Below are 18,352 nucleotides of genomic sequence, written 5' to 3' on the forward strand. Positions count from 1 at the left end.
AGTGCTGAGGGGGCGTGCGCGGAGGCTGCTGGGACGGGCGAGGGCGGGGTGGCCGGCGGCCATATTGAGTGTGGCAGTAAGAGCAGAGGCCCGCGCGCTCCCGGCCCGCTGTGATTGCCAGCATCTGTCACCGTTCCCTGCCGCTCCCGGGGCTCGAGGTGGGAAGGGGCGGCGCAGGGCAAGGCCGGGCGGCTGTGGCGGGGCCGGGGTTCGTTATCCGTTCTTTACCCACCCGCCCGTCCGTGCCCATTGAGGCGTAGGGGGCCGGGTTGAGGGCATGACGTCATCCCGTAAAACGGGCAATGGCTTCGCACCGGTGGGAGAGCGTCACTTCCGGTGCGGGGCAGGGCGGGCTGGCGGTGCTGCAGGCCGTGAGGGACAGCCGCGCCCCGTGCGGGATATCCCCGTGTGATGTCGATTTAAGGCGTTTTTCGGAGTTTCCAGTGGAAACTAGAGAGAAATGCACTGGTCGGCAACTGGCTGAACATGAGCCCAGGCGTGCCCGGGTGGCCCAGAGGGTCAGTGGCTCCTGGCCTGTATCAGCCATAGTGTGGCCAGCAGGAGGAGGACACTGATTGTCTCCCTGGGCAGTAAATGCACAGGATATTTATCCTAGGCACTAGTGAGGGCACACTTTGAGTGCTGCATCCAGTTCTGGGCCCCTCAGTTCAGGAAGAACATTGAAATACTGGAGCAGGTCCAAAGAAGGGCAGCAGAGCTGGGGAAGGGTGTGGATCACCATCATGTGAGGAGCGGCTGAGAGAGCTGTGGGTGTTTACCCTGGAGAAAAGGAGGCTCAGGAGTGACCTTATGCTCTCTACAACTGCCCCAAAGGAGTTTGTAGCCGGGTGGGGCTTGGCCAGCTAGCTGCTGACAGGACAAGAGGACACAGACTCAATCTGTGCCAAGGGAGGTTTAGGTTGGACATCAGGAAGAATTTCTTCACAGGAAGGGTGCTTAGACGCTGGAATGGGCTACTCAGGGAGATGTGGGGTCACTGTCCATGGAGGTGTTCCAGGAAGGGCTGGCTGTGGCTATGGTGGTGCTGGGCCATAGGTTGGACTCGGTGTCTCAGGGTTCTTTTCCAACACAGGTGATTTTGTGCTGTGCCGGCATCTTGGCAGGAACAGCCTCAGAGCAGCCCAGGTGACCAGGGAGCGTCAGTCAGCTCCCTCTCCTTTGAAACACACTGTGATCACTTTCTCACCCTTCCCCTCCCACTTTCAGTCCAGCTATTGCACATTTTTATTTCCCAGTAATCTTTATTCCTCTAAAAACTTGTTGGCAATATTACAGCAATAGCTGTAGCACCATGCTCCTACACCAAGTAGGCTTTCAGGTAAAGGTGGGCAGCACACACTTAAGCCTTTGAGAAACACTTTTGAGGATGCTGTTCCAGTACACGCACCTTGGAACTGCTTTTTTCTATCACAAATCCTGATGACAGGCTCAGTGTGCATGTTTTGTGTATTTCTTACCTTAAAAAGCTGCTCTTGGAGTATAAGAGTAGCTGTGAGAATCTCACCCCACAAAGCTTTTTAGTACTGTAAATTTAGAAACCAGCAGATCTTGTCACTTTGATCCCCCAGAAACACAATCAAAAGAAAAAAATAAATTGTAGATGCCTTCCTGAACATTATTATCCATGACTGTTATTGCATTTCCTTTCAAGGTGTCCAGAATAGAGTTTGATTTTGCTTTTGGATCCTGTTGCCCTCCTGTGGTCAAACCTCAGCAAGTCCAAGGACTGTTAAAGCTCTGCACGTCCTTCAAGTGGGCTGAATTATTTTGTGTGCATTTATTTTTGTCTGATTTAGTTAATTGTTTCTTTTCTCAGAGTCCTTGCCCTTGCTGTTTGCTTGCTGGAGCTCCCTCTTACATGTTTGGAGGTCTCATCCTTTCACACTGCTGTGGGTTTGGCTCTCAGAATGATTTACCTTTTTTACTTTAAAACAAAGTCCAGACTTTCACAGGGGAGTCCAGGGTTACCAGAACACGCCCTCATTCCTCCCGAGGGTCTCGGGGTCAGCTGCCCCTTTGTTAGGCCAGTTCAAAACCCACAACTGATTTATTTTCGTGTGATAAGAGGTTTTAGAAAAGCTGGGAATGTCGTGCCTCCTGCAGACTCTAAATTGCAGGATCAGAGCCTGGATTATCTCCTGCAGGCCCGGAGGTGACTCACCAATAACATCATAAGACAATTTACTTCAAAACACCTACAATACTTAGCTAAGTTTTAGAGTTGTATAACACCGTGGGTTGTTGATTTGATATTTTGTCACTTCCTTTTTATTCTTCTGCCTTTCTTCCTAATCGTTGGAACTTAGTTTGTCAGTTTATACCAAGCTGGAATTTAGCTGGCAGGATAATTGGATCTCCTAGAAAAATGTCATATTAAGTAGGAATTATGGATAATGCCCCTGCAAAATTAGTTAATGGAAAAAACGTTTAATTGCTGCTTGAGTAATATCGATCAAATGCAGTTATTCTACCTATGCATTTCTGTATTAGATGCCATGGAACCTGCACAATACAGAGACTTGTGCTTGCTCAGCAGCAAAAATTCACACTTCTCCCTGCTGAGTGCCCTGAGGTTTCTGTGGGCCCCGACCTTGAGTTTATCCCAGTTCCTCTGGAAGGTGCCTCCATCAGCAGTTCCCCAAACTGAGCGCTCTGTGCTGCTCTCCAGGTCACTAATGAAGCCGAGGGGTAGCACAGACACCAGCAGAGCTCCTGTTGATTACCAGCTGTCCGCTGGACCCCGGGCCACTGCTTTCTGCCCTCTGAGCCCAGTGGTCAGGCTGCTTTCCAGCTGTGATTGCCCAGCCCACCCTCCAGCGTGCTCACAGGAATGATGTCAAAAACCTCAGCAAAGTCCAGGCAGTTCACATCTGCTGCTTTCCACGTTCCCCACAGCCTCTTGTCTCAGCCCAGAGGGCAGCTGTAATTGTCATCCTGTGACTGATTAAGATTCCTGGCTCTTTCTCCTCTTATGTTATTTCCAGCTGAGGAGCTCATAATTTTCTGCTATTAATCCGAAAGACCATGACCTTGTATTTCGCAGCACTGAATTTCAACCCCTTTCTACTATTCCAGTCCTCAAGGCTCGCAGCTTTTCATCTTCTCTAGAATACTGTGATCCTTCCCTGGATTTTAAATGACTCTCATCTTTGATGGCAAGTTGACTCAGAATAGGGAGCTTGAGAAATTACAGCATGAAAGGAAGTAGACTTGGCATGGGCTTGGCTTCAGGGTAGTAGTGTTCTGTGTTGAGCTACAGAAGAATTTTTACTGAAAATTTTTTCTTCCTTGCAATCCCCAGAGCATGGGAAAATCATTTCCAAAAGGTATATAGGGAGTGAAGGGAGTGTGACCTAGAAAAACTAGTAAGATGCATATGTCAAAACCAGTTAATTTTTTTTGCTAATGATACTGATCTATATATATAAAATGCTGAATAGAACACTTATCTTCCCTGTGTTTGGCCTTAAGCCACATTCCCCATCAAAGGCAAAGAGACCCTGTTGACACTTTCCTGGTGAGTAAATCAGTCATGAGAGCAACATATTTCTTTTCCGAGCAACATATAGAAAGCCATGTACTGGAAACTAGGACTCCTGGGTTTCCCAGAGCTCAGCATATTCTTAAAACAAAGGTATCCAGGCTCCATCCTACTTTCTCCCTTGCCTGCCTGGCAAACCCTCTGGTCTCATCATACTGCTGCTGACCACCCTGATACTTTTTCCCACTTTTGGATGCAGGAGCACTGCAGTGAGAGGGGGCAAAGGGCCCCTCACCCTGTCCCTGCACACCCACTCGTGCACTGGACCCTTCATAACTGCCCATCCTTGCTGCAGACATTTTCTCTTTTGCCAAATGTGAATGAGGCAGTGCAGTAATTTTATGCAAATCCATGTGCAGATTAAAAAATTAATCAAATTCTGAAATTTTCATTTAAAGAGATTAGTCTTGAAAAATCCCCCATCTAATCCTCCCAGAATAGTCACTTGGAACAAGCCTTCAGTGCGTTGTTTCCCTCCTGGGTTTAGTGCATCTCCTGGAAAATTTTCTTGTAATGCTTTTGGGACCATGTGGAGCAGCAAGCTTGGGTTTGAGCAGGGCTCACCAGGCGAATTAAAGTTGATATATCAAATGATAGAGGAGATGTGTCAGTAAGTGGGAACGGGGGAGTTTAAGGCAGTAAAATCTCCACTTTGTTGTACTTCATAGGTAAATTCCCCTGGTGATGTAGGAGAAATGGAAGCAGGGAGCCCTGGTGAGTGTGTCAGTAATTTACATGCCGATAGGCCAGAAAAAAGTCACGCAGCAAGAAAAACGAGGAACAAGAGACACTGCTAAAACTTGCTGTGTCTGGGAGTTTACTACTGTAATCTATCTTTTAGAGCTTGAGCTCAAAATTATCCTCCAACAGCTGGGGTTTGATCCAGTGCTATCTCAAATATTTTCCTAGCCCCTCAGAGATTTTGAAGCTGACCCTGTGCAAGGTGTGCCAGCCAGCAGTCCTGGAGGAAATCCAGAGGCATCCTGACAGCATTGAAACTAAAGTAACTTAGGTCCCTGTTCTCAGTTAAATCATGTATTCTGGCACAGCATCCTCTGATCTCACAGCACCTGAAATGCTCAGGATGTCTGTGTGGTTGGGTTGGCCTGCAATAAGCTCAATTGCCCCAAGTTCAAAAAAACCACAAGCCCAAGATGCAAATCCTTGAACAAACCTCCAACCACAGCACCTGGAACAGCTCAGCTCTGCCCAGTGATGGCAGACTGGCCCCTAGAAAGGAGTATTTTTCTAGCTTTCAAGTACCTGCCATGGAGTGAGGTGCTGGCTCATTTTTCTCACTGCATGGGCATGGCCAGCTCATTTGTTCACAGTTTTCTTCCCCAGTGTGACTCCAAGTTTATGGCTCAGACTCTGCCCTGCTATGTCCATGCTTTTGGTCTCTTGCCACCATCCAATTTACTTGGCAGCTTTACCACATTTCTGCCCCTACTGCTGGATTCTTTCTGTCTCCCTCTGACTTTGGCTCCTTGCCTGCAGAATTGCTTTAATTAAAAAGTTAATGAAAGGTAACGCAAACGAGCATTTTGCCTGTATTTTATCACAGTCCAGCTCCTTCCCCTCCCTCTTTCCCAGAGAAGGTGAAAATGAGAAGCTGGGGTTTTGCTGCATTTTGTTGTGAGAGCTAACAGTGGAAATTTCTGCAGGCTTAGGAGGAGCCCTCTGAAGAAAGGGCTTATAATGGTGTGTGTAGATTATTATTAGTGCGTAGATTATTCATGAATGAAAGCTGAGGAAGTTTTCATTTAAAGGGGATTAATCTAAACCCCTTACAATCCTCCAGCTCTCTTTGGAACAGGCAATTCTTAGCATCATTTTCATCCTAAGCTTAGTACGAACTTACAGGAAACTTTTCAAAAGACTGTCTATATCCCAACTCCAAATTATCCCAACCAGGGACAAAGGGAAGGTGTGAAACCTGAACCTCACTCATGCCTGTAGCTTGTCACCTTATATCCATATAGAAGAGGGCTCATTCATCCTTAAGTGATTTTCCTGAGAAACTGGGAAACTAAGATTAGTGCATGAAGTAATATGAGTCACATCATCAGCCCCTTCTCCCAGCCCAGATTCCTCACAGCCAGCAGTGGGAAGAGGAAAAGGCAGGGATGTGAGGGTGTAATTTCCCCTCGTGCAATATGTAGCAGTTAACAGGCAATTACACCACTTCTAAACCCACCATCTGGGGAGGGAGCATGAGAGCTGCCATTTGGGTTATTTTTCTTTCCACTAGTGCCTGTGTTTTGGGGTGATATTCAGTTCTCTTGATCTTGTTTTTAAAGTCTTAGTAAAATGAGTAGGAGTTTTATTTTTTGTTAATATCTACAGTGGATTTCATAGCACTGATTTATAGCTGTTCCCTGGTGACATTTAGTACCCAGTGCCTGAGACTGTATAAATAAATTACATAAAAAGGGATTTGTGGTATCATTAGCAGCACCCCCATTCCAAGGGGAGTCTCCAGTGAGCCTGTGTGTCTAATCAGAGCTGACAAGGAGCAGAGTCACACACTGAGACATCCAAAGCAAATGGATCTGTGCCAAATTCAGCTCTCTGTTGCACTGGTATAAAACTGGATAACCTCTGACTGCAAGGGGGTTTTACACTGTGTTTACTCTGCCTTTACACCTGTGCTCTGAGATCAGTGTCAGGCAGTGAACCCCAAAATCCTGAGATGCAATAGAAAGGCACTTCCTGGCTTCCACAGACTCTGGATCAGGCCTCGATGGTTAAAATATAATCTGAGTTCAGAGTGCAGAAAACAGATTACATGCCTGCTATTGTACTGAAATGCTTTCCAGAGTAAGCATTAGCAGTATGTACACAAGTGCCAGATGAATTAAGCTGGCATTTAGTTTTTCCACCTCCAGTAGGAGAGGACTGCCTTTAAAGAACTCCTGCCTGCTGTGTGGTGTCTGGAGCTGGAGCTGCTGGGAGGGCACGTGTGACAGAGCCACGGCTGCAGGTCTGCTTGTGCTCAATTTCCCCGGGCTTCAGGGTCAGCAGCGCACAGAAACATCAAGGCAGAGACAAAGCCTGTTAAAAACTTGGGGGGGGGGGGCGTTTATTTTCTTAAACTCCCCTGGCTCCCTTTAAGCTTTTCTTCTCTAGCCTTTCCTGCAAACCCTGTATTGCAGCTCAGACGAGGTGACCTGGGGTGTGAAGCCCTCTGCTTTGTAGCACCTTCCTCTGATTGCACTGTGCCCAGGGCCAGGTGAATCAGAGCCCTGCTGGGAGCAGAGATGCTTATCTCAGTTCCTGAGAGGTGCAGGGCTGACTTCACTGCGGTCAGCACAGTTACTCTGGCCCTCACTGAAGTGGGGTCAGTGGTTTCAACTGCTGGCAGCATCAGCTGCCATGAAGTTTAAGAGTCTAGTAACAAAGTGGTCAGGGCACCCTGTCTTTTGTTCTCCTGTCTCCTAGTGGTTGAAAAGCCAGTCCTTCTGACCAGCACCTAAAGGGAGTACACACAGGTAGTTAATCTGCCTTGGCTTTTGGCTTTAAAATCTGTTCTCCTAAGCAATGAATTTACTGCTAGCCTTGTTCTTAAGGGTCTTCTCCCACTTCAGTGATTCTTGGGGTTCTTTCTCTGACAAACTTTTGATTCTCTGTAGAGCCTTACCTACAAGTCCCTTGTCCCTAGATTTCAGAGTGTTCCCAAGTTTCAATGCCTGAGAAGGTGTGTAGAGGTTTTCTCTGTAGATCTTTTGGATCCCTGCAGCAAAATAAGGCAGATTTAGACCCAGAGGAGCTGTTGAAAAGCTTGTCCAGCTTAATGATTAACACCTTGCAATGCTAGGGAGTGTCAGGACAGAGAGACCTCTGGACTCCTGAGCTCTCCTAAAAGAAGCCCTTGCACAAAACACATCCACTTACTTGAGAGAGGATTAAATCTCTCTCAGGGAATTTCAATGAGTCTGTGATCAAGTGTGTTGCCCTGGCTGCTTCAGCCTCCTGGCACCCTGCCTTAAATGCCATGAGCAGGAGAGATGCAGATCACAAGGATCTTTGATCCTCAGAAACCAGCAGTGAACTTGCTGCCAGTTAACAGAAGGAAGGAGAAATGCTGGGAGGGAATAGATGTGTGTGTGCTGGCAGGGGCCACCTTTCCTCTGTCAAGACAAGTATCTGCCCTTGAGCAGCTGAGATCTTTTGGTCCATGCACAGATCTGTTGCAGATAATGCTAATGCTCAGTGGAGAGCAGCTCAAATGGGCTTTCACAGACACAGCTTTCACAGACACTTTGCCTGGATATGAAGTCTTATTTGGGCTCTAAATGTGATTTTAATGGATAACGAGGAGTAAAAGAGAAAGGCAAATTAAGCCTTGTGTTAATTTGCTGTTTGGTGAGGAAACCTAATTACTGGTCTCTCTGTGGCCACCAGTAGCAAGGGATGAGGCAGCCAGCAAGGCTTGTATCTCCTCAGTCCGTGTCTGATGCTGCAGGGACACATGGGGCAATGCACAGCCAGAGGATGACATCAACATTTGGCTAGCATGAGAAGGGAGTTAATGTAGTGAAAAGCTGTTCCACCCAGATGCCCTGCTCTCTCCAGGACAGAGAGCAGCTTCCACAGTTTGGAAAGGTGTCAAACGCTAAGCAAAAAGAAATGATGGCTTGCCAGTGGCAAATCTGCAGTGATGGAGAAGCTGGCTGGCAGAGCTCACCTTCCCTGCAGGAGGTGATGAGATTTCAGGGGAATCACAAGCTGACAGATAGTTTGAATGTGACACTGTCCTTCCCTTCCTCCTGCCTGGGGAAAAGTTAGAAAATGCTGCTTGTATGGCACCTTAATCTAGGGGAAACAGGAGCTAGAGTTCCACAGTTCATGTTTTGACCTCTCTCTTCTTTCTGTGACAGCCCTGTCTCTTCTACTAGCAAAAGTGTTCACTTTCCTTGCAGGTTGGAGGCTGCTGGCTGTTTCAGCCCTTGATGCCTTGCCAGGGCTGGCAGGGAGTGCAGAAGCCCACCCCACAAGGCAGAGTGGCTCGGCCCCGGCAGCCTGTGCACCATGTCCCTCCGCGAGCACGCGCTGTCCGTGTTCCGTGGCGCTCTGGGCACCGTCCGCCCAGCTCCCATGCTGAGGAGGGCTCTGAAGCTCCAGGGAGATGGGTGCCCTCAGCTGCTGGTGAAGGGCCAGGCCTTTCCACTGAGGAGGGACCTGTACCTGGTGGGTTTTGGAAAAGCTGTGCTGGGGATGGCTGCAGCAGCAGAAGAGATCCTGGGAGACCACCTCACTCGGGGGATTATCAATGTGCCGCTGGGGATCCAGGAGAGCCTGCAGCGAGCAGGAATGCAGTAAGGACTGTTTCTGGACAATTTTGGGGAGCAGGAAGGAGGGGTATAAGCTGCCAGATTTTCCCTCTGTGGGATGTTGCTGTGAACACCTTAAGTCCTTCTGAGCTGCCCTTGCTTTGCTGCCTATCCCATCCACCCCACTGTTCTCATCTTCAATCACATCCCAGTGACACCAGTGATGCAAGCCCACCTCTTGTGCTGGGTGTGCTGCCTCTCTGGCTGTGGGGAAGAGACACTCAGCAAAGGCCATGTGCCTGTCCTGGTCACTCACTGTATGCCACTGGTACACCAGGCACCTGCAGGTGACAGCCTGGCTGCCTGTGTGGGTGCACAGATCCGTGGTGTAATTGCCTCTCTTACCTCACCAGGGAGATGCTGCTGAAGCCACACAGCAGAATCCAGGTCATCGAAGGTGCCAAGAACAACCTCCCAGATGCAGAGGCTCTGAAGGGAGCAGTTGCCATCCAGGAGCTGGCTGAGGGTCTGACTGCAGATGACCTGCTCCTTGTGCTCATCTCAGGTAGTGTGGGGATCCCAAGGAATGGGATCTGCTGAGGGCCCCCAGCTGCCTGCCCACCCCTGACCCTGCAGCAAGGGAGTGCTGTGCTGTGCCAGCCCCTTCAGCACAGACACTTGCACCTCTGACTTTTTCCTCTCCCTTCTGCCATCCTTTCTCCAGGCATGCAGCAAGGGAGAGCACAGGGCTTCCTGCTGCTGCAGTGGACATGCTGCCTCCCAGCACTGGAAAGAGGCTGAGTTGCACAGGCTAGGTCCTGCAGTTGTGCCACCACAGTGAAGTGGCACCTCTGGGCACAGCCTGGCAGCTGTTCCCACCTCTTGGCAAGGAGACACTTTCTTCCTGCCCTCTCCTTATATTTGGGGATGCAGACTTGTAGAGGCAAGCACTTGGTAGATTTGCATGCTCAGCCTTTGTGCAGGAGCGTGAGTCTGAAAGCTGAGATCTGGGACTGACCTTTCCCAGGGCTTGGCTCCTTCCCAGCTGGTGGAAATGAGGCCTCCAGGTACCACACAGTAAGCTGCATGCCTTGCAGGGGCAGCCCTGCACACCCCCAGGGCCTGGCTGGTGGCCCCCAGGCTGTCCCCAGATCCAGGGCTGTGTAAGAAGATGCATCAGAAGGATGCAGTGACATCACCTCATCCTGAGCTCAGTGGGTGTCACAGGACAGAAGCATGCAGGGGCTTGGAGCAGCTCTGCAGAAAAGCCTTGTTCTCCTCTGCTCAGTGTTTATTCCTCTGTGGATGCTGAGGCCTGATCCAGTACAGAGAGAGCAGTGCCATTAGGCAAACACCCAAGTGACTGGAAGCTAGCTGTGCTTTCTGGGGATTCCCCTGGGCTTCCTCCTGTCTTTTGGCTCCAGGGATCTCCAAGAGACTCCTCAGCCCTTCAGGAAGCCTGTACAGGATCTCCCCGTGGCTGTGACTCCCTGTGCATGTGCACTCCCACACAGCAGCCGGTCCCCAACTGCTCCTGCCTCTCAGCTAGATCCCTGGCTATTGACTGAAACACAGGCATTTGCATTTGTTTTTCTTGCTCATCATGTTTTATTGATGCTGATTTGTCTCAAACCTCTGAGCAGGCTTTGCATTTTGACAGTAGCATTCAGCTGTACTTCTGTGCACGTTCACTCTGTGCACAGACCTTGCTCTTTTCTCCTCTGTATTTTCAATCCATTCCACTTTTCCATTAGAACCTTGCCTGCTTTTCCACATTTCCAATGCCTGCTTGTATCAGACAGAATTCCCAGCAGTGAAGCTATCACCCTGGACTCAGAGTGTGCTTTGTCCTTTGCATTACTGTCCCCCCTTTTCTTTCCTCCCAGGCCTAGATGAGTGCAGTTCAGCAGTTTCCAATTTTGCTGCACCCCTAGCCAGTGTTTTTACACACTGTCCTGAATAAATGGAGCCACCAAGAAGGCAGTGTCCCCATGTGCACAGCACTGGCTGCTGTGTGAGCCGTGGAGGCCGTGCTCCCTGCCCACCCAGCCAGGTAAGCCCTGAATATCAGTGTGAGGAGCCAGCTGCAGCCCAGTGCAGAGGTGAGGGTAGGTGCTGTCCCTCTTCTGTCATGCCCACCACACTGCAGGCTTCTGGTGCCCCCATCCAGCCAGGCTCACACTGCCTGGGTGAAGTGTAGCTGACTGCAGAGGGTGCAGCACAGCAGTGATTCAAACCCATTGTTGAAGATGACTGAATTCTCCAGAGATGTTAGCTTAGGTCCCCAGTCACCTCTGCCTTCCCTCTAGACACCTGTGAGGGAAGAGAAAAGGCTAAAGCCTTGCATCTTACATCCTTTGTCCTCCTTCCCCTGCTATCCTGATGTCCTTGCCATCTCTTCTGCATCCTAGGGGGTGGCTCAGCCCTGCTGCCTGCTCCCATCCCTCCCATCCTCCTCGAGGAGAAGGAGAAGCTCACAAAGCTGTTGGCTTCCCGAGGAGCTGCCATACAGGAGCTGAACATTGTCCGGAAGACTCTGTCCGTGCTGAAGGGTGGAGGGCTGGCCCAGCTGGCACATCCTGCACGGGTAACCAAGGGAAAGCCCCTGTTTGCCCAGAGATCACCCATCTACCCTCAAAACATAGGTTTAATCAACTTGCCAGGTTTTTGTCCATACTGAGTGAACAGCTTTGCACACTGTTTTGGGGTTCTCTAGCTGAGATTTCACTTTGGACCGAAACTCTCTGGGAGACAGAGCTGGGAGAATGGGAATTCAGACTTGGGAAATATCAGCCATCCCATCATGCCACTCTGCAGATCCCAGGCCACACCCAGCAGGCATTTCCAAGTGTAGGTGCTTCAGCACAGTGCTTTCAAGGCTGGCTCTGACCCTTGGCTCCCCTGGGAGCTGTTCTCAGCGTGTCCCATTGCTGAACCCACACTAGATTGGGCCTGACAAGTGCAGTCTCACAGGTGACATCTTCCAACATGATAGTCCAGCTTCAAAGGGGACTGTAAATCTGTGGGTTTGAGAAAGGCAAGGTGACACTCATAGGTCCATAAATTAAAAATGGGCAAAGACCTACCCTGTTTCCATCTGCTTTTATGTGGGGATGGCACTCAGAGCAGTGCTTGTGCCAGGGCTCTTGTGGTCACCTGTCTTTGCCTCCTGCAGTAATTTGTGGGCATTTCTTTCCATAGGTGGTGAGTCTCATCCTGTCTGATGTGATAGGTGACCCCCTGGACATCATAGCGAGTGGGCCCACTGCTCCCAGCTCCCACAGTGTCCAAGACTGCCTTCAGATACTCACCAAATACAACCTGCTGCACAGCCTGCCCAAGTCAGTGGAAATGGTCCTCTCCAGCTCTCCCACCAAGCCCACTGCTCCAGAAAACTACTCCCATGTTTCCAACATCATCCTTGGGTCCAACAGGCTGGCTTTGGAGGAGGCCAGGCGCCAGGCTGAGGGCCTGGGCTATGCAGCCCTGGTGCTGAGTGCAGCAGTGCAGGGGGAAGTGGGCCATGTTGCCACTCTGTACTGCCAGCTGATCCAGCTGCTCTGCCTGGGCCTCAGCAGCCTCGCAGAAGGGCCCCTGGGGGACGAGCTGAGGGGCAATCTCCTGCAGCTGGCAGCAGAGCTGCAGATCCCAGGCTTGCACCTGGAGGAGTTTCTAAGGGCCCTGCGAGGATTAGGGCCTGACAGCCCAGTCTGCATCCTGGCTGGTGGAGAAACCACGGTCCAGCTCCAAGGAACAGGCAAGGGAGGGAGAAACCAGGAGCTGGCCCTGCGTGTGGGGCTGGGGCTGCACAAGGCCCAGGCCACAGGAGCCAGCAGCCCCCAAGGGAGGTGTGAGATCCTCTTCCTCAGTGGGGGAACAGATGGGCAGGATGGGCCAACAGAGGCAGCAGGAGCCTTCTGCAGCCCCAGGCTGGTGGCTGAGGCACTTCAGGAGGGCCTGGATGTGGAGGCCTTTCTCAGGAACAATGACTCCTACACATTCTTCAGCCAGTTCCAAGGTGGGCATCACCTCCTGGTGACAGGCTTGACAGGCACCAATGTCATGGACATCCAGGCCATTTTAATTAGAGCCACGGAGAGATCATGAGAGCTCCCTCTGCAGACACCCAGATGCACTTAATTAGGAGCAGGACTAAATGAAAGCACCAATGCTGTGGACAAATGCAAACTACTTAAATTAGAGCTCACTGTTGAGGCTGCTAGTGTCTTTGACAGAAAGAATCCACTAATTAGACACATGAGTGGACATCCACAGCAAAAACAAGCACTTGTAATTGGTGGGATCAGAGGAAGGTAAGAGGTCGCATTACAGACAAGGAAATTGGATTTAAGTTTGTGACTGCTCCAGCTATAGTTAATTTAAGAGAAGTAGGGAAGTTGAGGCCGTGGCAGGGCTACCAGGGAGAGCCCTTGCTGCACTGTTGCACTTCCAGTGCCCCCAGATAAGAGCAGCTCAGCAGTGGGGTTTTGGAGTAAATTACAGTGACTGAAGGATGTAAAGCAGTAACAGCAAGGCCTGCTCACCTGAAGCATGGAGCTGCTGGGGGGATGTGGTGGGAAGGGGACACCCAGCACCTGCTCCACATGCCAGCACAGTGCCCTGCAGCTCTTCCCACAGCAGGGTACTCAGATGACAGAGACCCCAGGCCCAGCAGGATGCACACCCAGGAGTGTGGCTAAGAAGCACGTTGGCAAAGAGAAGTTCTTGACACTGGCTGGGTGACACAAGCAGTGCACAGTGACAAAGAGGATGACATACCTTCACTGAACAGTGTAAGGATGGAGATGAATGAAGTGCAGTGACAAGCCAGCTGTGTGGAGTCCTCCTCCAGCCTCCTTCCCTCCACAGTAACATCTTCCCTGCTGGTCCCTGTTGGGAAAGCCTGTGTGCCAGCAGCATGTGTGCTATGAGCTTTCATGGTGTTGTTTTCCAACTGTAGAAAACTGTTGTGCATCCAGCCTGAGCCACTGACCTTTCCTCTGCACTGAGGCAGAAGTTGCTGTCATTCTGATTAACTCTGCTAATTCCACAGAACAAAAGACAAGGAAACCTTCATGCTCAGCTCTCCTGACCCATACTGCTGAGCTGATCAAAGGGCAGATCTGCCAGAGCTGTGCTCTGACAGGGAGCTGCTCCCCCCACATGCACGAGGACGCTGTGGTTATCACGTTTTTGTCACCTACTGCAGTGTGGTATGTGGGAGAGCAGAGATGAGCTCGGTTTCCCAGGACATGGAGCTCACAGTGGGGCTGGATTTCAGGAGGGCTTTGCCTGCAGCAACAGGCACACTGACGGTTTGGCTGGATATTCAAAGGGCTTTAGCTCAGCAGCCAGTATGACCCAGCACGTCCAACTCCTTTTGAATATCTGTCTGTTTGTTACAGAGCCTAAGTGGGAGCTGAGGTCCTTTGAAAATCCAGCTCTAATGTAATAGGACACGCTTGACTCAGACTCTTTCCAGACAGACCGACCTACTCCTTGTGGCTGATCTCATCTCATGACATAAATACACCCTTGTGCCAACACCCTGTGGTGTCTCACTGAACAGTCAGTTGTTCTGCACCCCACTTCAAGGTGGATCAGAGGGTGGGGTTTTGAGGAGGATGCAAAACCTCTTATTTTGGTTTCGAAGCCAGTATCTAACAAGTAGGGATATCAGCAGGACCATCATGGGGCCTGCTGTCGATGCTAGGCTGGCAGCTGGACTCTCTGGGCTACAGCCCAGGCTCAGAATAAGGCACAACCCTGGGAATTTGAAAATCCCAGCCTTGCCCGGTGGTTTAAACTCATCCACGCATCTCATTTGTCCTCAGAGTCTGAAGGTCTTTTGTAACATGCCTGAACTTGCTCACAGTGGCAAACAGCTCCCAGTTCTGCTGGGGAAAATCTGCCAAGCGTTACAGAGCTCCCTGTGCCCTGTAATGTCAGGGGGTGGTTGTGCAGGAGAAGCTGCTTTGTGCCCTGTGTTTTTCTCCAGAGGTCGCTGGCAGGTCGCCTGCGCCGTGCCCAGCAGGGCAGCTCCACGGGGCACTAACACGGGCAGCCACACAGCCACAGGTGTGGGCTGCAGCCAGGACAGCTGGGTGAGGCTAGCTCCACACTGCTGAGCCCTCCCTGGGCCATTCTGCTCTAGCAGAATGCAGAGTGACTCCCTTTCAGGCTGGGGTGCCTGGCAGAAGGGTCACTTCAGCAGCAGTCAAGTGTGCCAGGCTGGGCACACTGCCACAGGGCCACCACAACCCCCTACCCAAGGCTCTGCCACACTGCTGAGCACCACCCTGGACTTGGAACTGCTGCTTGTGCTGCCTCCCAGTCAATTCCAGAGGACCTTGGGCTCCTGCTGGCTGGCTTCTCCTGGGAAATGCCTACTCCAGGTAGCCCGAGCAGTGTCCTTGCTTCCTGAATGGTGGCTTTTCATAACGATTAAAGAGTGTGTTGGGGAGGAGAGAAGTCTAATAAAAGCTTTGTTGAAAGGATGGAGCTGTTTGAAGTGCATTTCCCATCTACCTTTGCTTGGCTGCCATATATGGATTTTTGTTCTTGTCCTTTCTTTCCTAATGAGGAGATAACAGGCCAGGGGGAGGTTCAGCAAGAACACCCAGGCTACAGAAATACTTTTCTGATGCTCCTACCTGGATAACTCAAAGCTCCATTTCCAAGGGGCTGCTTTGGGGGACCCTGTGTAACTTCTGCCTAGGGACAAAAGGAGCATTGGAGTGTGCTCAGCCCTCGCAGACAAAGCAGCATCTTATTCCTCTGGACAGTGCTCAGCAGGGAATTGTCTGCTATCACTCCAGCCCAAGGCCAGCTCCCTCTGACCTGCAGTCCCTTCACAAAAGGTCAAAAGGCCCCATGCATGAGCCAACATACCTTTGGGCCCCACTGGCCAGGTTTAACAGGATTTGTGAGATAACACAAATCTTAAAACACAAGAGCAGAGAGCATCGCTTACCTGCCTGGTAATGATTTGCCTCTGGGCTGGCAGGGCTTGGCAGGAGCAATGACTTTCCCATTGGGAACTCAAGTGAGTCACCACAGCTGAGCAGGCTTTGCAGCTTATCCTTGCTGTCCTGGATGGGATATTGGCCTCATGAGAGTAAAGCTGTGCAAATGAAGACACCAGAGTGTGGCTGCAGTCCCACCGAGCAACCCCAGTGTGTGGGCTGTGCTGGGACCAGCTCCATGCCACCCTGGCTCTGGTGCTTGTGCCTAAGGAGAAAAGTCACAGAGAGAGTGAGGGCAGTAAGAGACACTGGGGCTTGACACTCACAGTCCCTTCCCTTTTTATCAGAAAAGCAAAACTTTCTACACCAGCCAGCCTTCAGGAAGGAGTCAGGTGGGTGAAGATGGCCAGCAGCTCCCTGGCCATATCCCTACACATGGGCAGGGGACAGTGGGTGGGAAAAACGTGCTCAGATGCTGTGTGGAGAGCAGGTGGGCAAAGTCTGGGTATGTTCAGGGTTGATTTGCTCTCCCAAGTCGGCAGCTCGTAGCCAACCAGTGCTAACGGCCGGGGGAAGGAACAGCGTTATTAACAGCACGAGCTTCTGGCAGTAAATTAAAAATCTTGGCTGCCGCCCTTGGCTCTGCTCTTGCCTCTTATAAGACATTAATATCACAGCTCCCCAGCATTCCCATTATCACTTCATTAAGGATCCAATAATGATAAATGTGGATGGTTTTATTTTGCACAGAGCCTGATTAATGGCCAATAATTCACTAGGTGTTAATGGGCCCCTTTCTTTATGGAGGCATTGGAAGGGGCTGCCTTTCATCTCCTCCACAAGCCACAACTTTCACCATTTTCGCTAATGTGACAGATATAAAACAAACCTTGAAAGAGTGGCTGAGGCCTCTTGAGAAACCTTGAAGAGCATCATGCCTGGGGCAGCCCTTGCTGTCGTGGCCATTCCTCAGCATCTTTTTCCTCTTCCTCCTCCCCTGTGCTGCTGGCAGTGCCTGCACGCAGATGCTGCATATCCCAGGACAGTCAGGGACAAAAGCAGAGCAGCAGATTCCCCAGGGATGAGCCCACCAGTGCAGTCACTGGGGCTCTCCACAGCAGATGTGGTGCAGAACCAGGCCCACCCTTGCAAGGGGGTGCAATGCAAGGAGTGGGCTTGTGCCAGCCTCACCCCAAAGCAGCCTGGCACCCCTCACCTGCATCCCAAGAGGGCTGGGGAGCCTAGGATGCAGGATGAGGCCAGGCTGAGCCCAGCAGTCCCTGTCCAGTCCCCGGGGGACAGCTCTGGTGGCTCCTCTGAGGCCGGCTCCCATGGCACAGGGGCTGCTCTCTGCCGCAGGAGCCCGGCGTAGTGCACGGCTTCAATCCCTATATGAAGTGGGATGTATAATCACATAGGAATAAAAAGCCATACAAGACAGCAGGCTGGGAGATGCTCTGTGCTGGAGGATGATGGGACAGTCCCTCTGCCTGGGCTGCCACGGCCCCTGCTGGGATGGAGCCGGACCCCAGGGAGCCCCAGGATTCCCCCCAGCCCCTGTATGGGGTCTGTGGGGACACACAGGAGCCCTGCATCGAGCAGAGAAGAGAGGCGATGTGTCAGCCAGGAGAAAGCCTGGGAGGCCCCAGAGCTGCTGCAGAGGGAGCCCCAGGAGGTGTCAGCACTTGCTCCCAGCTCTCTCAGCTAACAAGGGCCTCCCATCCCAACTTCCTGCTAGGGGCTGCGACAAGACTTTCTCTGTGCTGCTACACCCAGACCTCCTCGCCTCTCACAGTGCCCACCTGGGAGCACCACCCTGCAGGAGCTCCTCCAGCCTGGGATCCCTCTGCTTGTACCACCATTGTCCCCCAAGGCTTTACCAGCCCCACCAAGGCAGTGGGTACCACAACCCTCCAGCACCATCACAAACACCTGGTGAGGGGAGAAAAAGGAGCCAGCCTCCTCCCTGTGGCGATCAGAGCATCCTTCTCCATCTTACCAGGGAGAGGAGGGCCCAGCAGCTGGAGCTAGCAGTTACAGGGAGCTGTCAGCACCCAGCTGTCAGATCCCAAATCCCCTGGCAGCCCATTAGGAGCAGCTCCTGGGTGCCTGCAGGAGCTCTTGACAGGGGACCAGGCACTAACGTGGATCCTCCTCTCAGGAGGTGGATGTGGGTGGAGGGAAAGCAGGGAGCTGTTCCTCAGTGAACACTCAGAGAGCAGCACTGGCACAACCCCATGTTCAGGGGTGGGGGGCAACCAGGGCAGGGAGCCCACCCAAGCAGTGCTGGGGATGAAGCCAAGTGGTGGCCAGCAGAAAGGGCTGTTTGTGCCACCTCCTCTCCTCCTGCCTTTCTGCTCACAGCCCAGCAGCGATTCTGGCATCCACGGGATGGGAGAGCTGGAGCAGTGCCTGGGGCAGGAGGGAATGGGGTGCTGGGTGCAGGCTCATGCAGTGCAGCCCAGACTGAGAAGGAAAAGATCTTCTAGCTAAAAAACAAACAAACAAACAAAAAAAAATCCACACCAACGTCCCCCGCAAAAAAAACCCAA

General features: G+C 51.5%; 1 protein-coding gene and 1 long non-coding RNA gene across 2 annotated transcripts; one reads left to right on the forward strand and one right to left on the reverse strand.

The window, feature by feature from the left end:
* Nucleotides 1-66: 66 nt before the first annotated feature.
* GLYCTK (glycerate kinase) lies at nucleotides 67-15,332 on the forward strand. Its single transcript, XM_036390789.1, has 5 exons — nucleotides 67-158; nucleotides 8,485-8,880; nucleotides 9,249-9,400; nucleotides 11,247-11,422; nucleotides 12,037-15,332. Exons 2-5 carry the CDS (start codon nucleotides 8,594-8,596, stop codon nucleotides 12,940-12,942), a joined length of 1,521 nt encoding a protein of 506 aa, XP_036246682.1. The 5' UTR covers nucleotides 67-158; nucleotides 8,485-8,593; the 3' UTR covers nucleotides 12,943-15,332.
* Nucleotides 10,420-12,206, reverse strand: LOC118691562 (uncharacterized). The gene is made up of 2 exons (XR_004981030.1): nucleotides 12,147-12,206; nucleotides 10,420-11,855 (listed from the first exon to the last, which is right to left on the reverse strand). It is a non-coding gene; the product is annotated as an uncharacterized LOC118691562 (long non-coding RNA).
* Nucleotides 15,333-18,352: the final 3,020 nt, after the last annotated feature.

The sequence above is a fragment of the Molothrus ater genome, chromosome 11, assembly GCF_012460135.2.
Source record: "Molothrus ater isolate BHLD 08-10-18 breed brown headed cowbird chromosome 11, BPBGC_Mater_1.1, whole genome shotgun sequence".
Taxonomy (NCBI): domain Eukaryota; kingdom Metazoa; phylum Chordata; class Aves; order Passeriformes; family Icteridae; genus Molothrus; species Molothrus ater.

Coding starts and splice junctions, on each gene's coding strand:
- GLYCTK (XM_036390789.1), top strand. CDS start 8,594: ATGTCCCTCCGCGAGCACGCGCTGTCCGTGTTCCGTGGCGCTCTGGGC. Junction 8,881..9,248: donor CTGCAGCGAGCAGGAATGCA/GTAAGGACTGTT, acceptor TTACCTCACCAG/GGAGATGCTGCTGAAGCCAC. Junction 9,401..11,246: donor GCTCCTTGTGCTCATCTCAG/GTAGTGTGGGGA, acceptor TCTGCATCCTAG/GGGGTGGCTCAGCCCTGCTG.